The sequence below is a fragment of the Protobothrops mucrosquamatus genome, unplaced genomic scaffold (genome assembly GCF_001527695.2).
Source record: "Protobothrops mucrosquamatus isolate PMUCROS unplaced genomic scaffold, P.Mucros_1.0 scaffold_28, whole genome shotgun sequence".
In the NCBI taxonomy this organism is placed as follows: Eukaryota; Metazoa; Chordata; class Lepidosauria; order Squamata; family Viperidae; genus Protobothrops; species Protobothrops mucrosquamatus.
Window position 1 is genome coordinate 4,496 of NW_015386104.1, and position 3,305 is coordinate 7,800.

The window sequence follows — 3,305 nt, forward strand, 5'->3', positions numbered from 1 at the left end:
CTGCAATGGAACTGAGTCACACTAGGCGCTCAAAGGCAGAATTTATATTATAAGATAGAGAAAACAATGAATGGAGCACTGAATAACAGAATAACAGAGCTGGAAGGGACCTTGGAGGTCATCTAGTCCAGCCCCCAGCTTAGGCAGGAGACCCTATACCATTTCAGACAAATGGCTGTCCAGTCTCTTCTTTAAAACTTCCAGTGTTGGAGCATTCACGGCTTCTCGAGGCAGGTTGTTCCACTAGTTAATTGTTCTAACTGTCAGGAAGTTTCTCCTTAGTTCTAGGTTGCTTCTCTCCTTGATCAGTTTCCATCCGTTGCTTCTCATCCTGCCTTCAGGCGCCTTGGAGAATAGCTTGACTCCCTCTTCTTTGGGGCAGACCCTGAGAGATTGGAACACTGCTATCCTGTCCCCCCTCGTCCTTCTCTTCATTAAACTAGACATACCCAATTCCGGCAGCCTTTCCTTATATGCTTTAGCCTCCAGTCCCCTAATCATCTTTGTTGCTCTTCTCTGGACTCTTTCTAGAGTCTCAACATGTTTTCTACATCGCGGTGACCAAAACTGGATGCCGTATTCCAAGTGTGGCCTTATCAAGGCATTATAAAGCGGTATTAATCCTTCACATGATCTTGATTCTATCCCTCTGTTAATGCAGCCTGGGACTGTGTTGGCTTTTTTGACAGCTGCAACACATGGCTGGCTCACATTTAAGTGATTGTCCACTAGGACTCCGAAATCCTTCTCACAGTTGCTACTATTAAGCCAGATACCACCTGTACTATACTGTATATTTGTTTTTTTCTTGCCTAAATGTAGACCCCTGAATGTTAATTTTATTAGATGGGCCCCAGCGTTCAAGCTGTAGCTTAAGCTTATCTTCTGGAGTGTTGGCTACCCCTGCCCAGTTTGGTGCGGTCTGCAAATCTGATGAGTTTAGATTTCGCCCTTTTGAATTACTCAGAAATTAACGGAGTGGACTTGAAGAACTGAGTCTCAGCGCAGGTTCACACTGTGGAATGGAGAATTGTCATAGCGACATAACAAATAGAGGTGTTGAAATACTGTACTTGCTGGAATAATATCTCCACTTTCCACCCAGTAGGGCTATAGAAGGCGATCCCTTCATTTTATCTCCATTAAGAGCAGCCACAGGAGGTCGGTTAAGCTAAGAGAGTTACAGGTAATCCTCGGCTTAACGACTACAATTGGGCCGCCGGTTTCCGTTGCTAAGCAAGGCAGGGCCCTGTTCCACAACCTTCCTTGCCGTATTTGTGTAGCGAATCCACTGCACTTGTTAAGTAACACGGTTCTTTTAAGTGAATCTGGCTTTATCCCCTCTTGACTTTGCTTGTCAAAGGGGGATCACGTGACACACACAAACACACCTGGGACACTGCAACCGTCGTAAGTATGAACCAGTTGCCACGCGTCCGCATTTTGATCACGTGACCACGGGGATGCTTTTCCCAGCACCGTTATAACTCTGAATAGTCACTAAACAGTCAAGGACTCCCTGTATACACCTCGGCCTGTCTATATTTCCATTTATTGTATTATCATTGTGTGTGGGGGGGTGTGTGTCACTAGCATACAATCTGCTTCCCAGCCTGTGGCAGTGGGGGGGGGGGCGCGATGTCACAGGGATCGGACTGGATTTTTCTTGGAGAACAAAATAAAAGAATTGTAAAGGGCCTTGGAGGTCATCTAATCCAACCCCTTGCTCAAGCAGGAGACCCTATGCCAGAGGTTACCAACCTTTCTCAGTTGGCGGACCGGAAGGGAGCGAGAAGCATTTTACATGTGTGCGTGCGAGCGTGCACGGGGCTACGAGCACACGGGGCGGGGCTAGCACCTGCATGATACTCACTAGCCCTGCCTCGTTCTTGCATGGCGCCTTGATTCTGCACACTGCTGTGTGGCGGTGGCCATTTTTGTGCCTTGCAGCGCAGCGGTGCCACGACAGCCTGTTTTCGCACCCGACACAGCGGCGGGCCGTTTTTACGCCCTGAGGCACGGCGGCAGCGGCCCGTTTTCATGCCCCAAGGTGCAGCGGTGTCCCATTTTTGTGCCCGAGTCCCGTTTTACGGCCCGTGGTGCGGTGTCGTTTTTGCGCCCCGCAGCCGTGGCGCTAGCGCAAGTGAAGGAGTGTGCGCGCACACATGAGCACACTGCCCGGCCTATCTCGCAGCCCAGTGGCCAGCAGGCCGTGGCCTACTACCGGGCTGCGGCCCACAGGTTGGGGACCCCTGCCCTATACATATTTATCTCTAGATATCACCTAGGCAGCAGTGCAAGCGTTCCGTTTGAAATGTCCGTGTGAGATAAATCCAAATGAAGGAGAGCTGAACAACTTTCTGCCACGTGTCTGATTAATTGATCCTGTTCAAAAAGAAAAGCCAGACTTGGTTTTACTGTGCAAAGTGGGATACAGTCACTCTACGGCAGGGGTCTTTAGACTCGGCCCTTTTATGACTGGTGGACTTCAACTCCCAGAATTCCTCGGCCAGCGTGAGGAAACTATGACCCTTTTATGACTTGTGGACTTCAACTCCCAGAATTCCTCAGCCAACTTGAGGGAACTATGTATGACCTTTTTATGACTGGTGGACTTTAGCTCCCAGAATTCCTCAGCCAGGCGTGCAAAAATTCAGAATTTTTGTGGCTCACAAAGAGTTAAATGGAAGACTAGTATAGCTACTAACAAGAGTGAGGAGGAGCCTGTGGCCTAATGGTTAATACAACTGCCTAACATGCCCAGGTTCGAATCCCAGAGGGGTAAGACTAGCTGATGAGAGCTAAAAGAGCTTGAAATAGCTATACTTGTCTTCCACTTAACTCTTAGATAGTCAGACAGACAGACAGACAGACACAGACACAGACACAGACGACAGACAGACACAGACACAGACACAGACACAGACACAGACACAGACACAGACACAGACAGATAGATAGATAGATAGATAGATAGATAGATAGATAGATAGATAGATAGATAGATAGATAGATAGATAGATAGATAGATATAGATATATAGATATATAGAGATAGATATATAGAGATAGATAGATAGATAGATAGATAGATAGACAGACAGACAGACCTAGGGAGGATTTTATTTAGGGTGATTTTAAAAATAATTTTAAATAGAAACACAGCTTCTAATATTCGGTTTTTTAATCTGGTTTTACAGGGGTTTGTATTTTTTATGTTTTGTATTTGTACTGTTTTTAATATGCTGTGCACCGCCCTGAGTCCTGCGGGAGAAGGGCGGTATATAAATTAAATTATAATAATAA

General features: G+C 46.7%; 1 protein-coding gene across 1 annotated transcript in view; it reads right to left on the reverse strand.

The window, feature by feature from the left end:
- Positions 1-3,305, reverse strand: part of LOC114922201 (dynein regulatory complex subunit 6-like) — a gene marked incomplete at its 3' end in the record, with an annotated part of 29,693 nt that overhangs the window by 4,185 nt on the left and 22,203 nt on the right. The window contains 1 exon segment of the mRNA XM_029282961.1: positions 2,285-2,385. Coding sequence (XP_029138794.1) covers positions 2,285-2,385 — 101 coding nt within the window.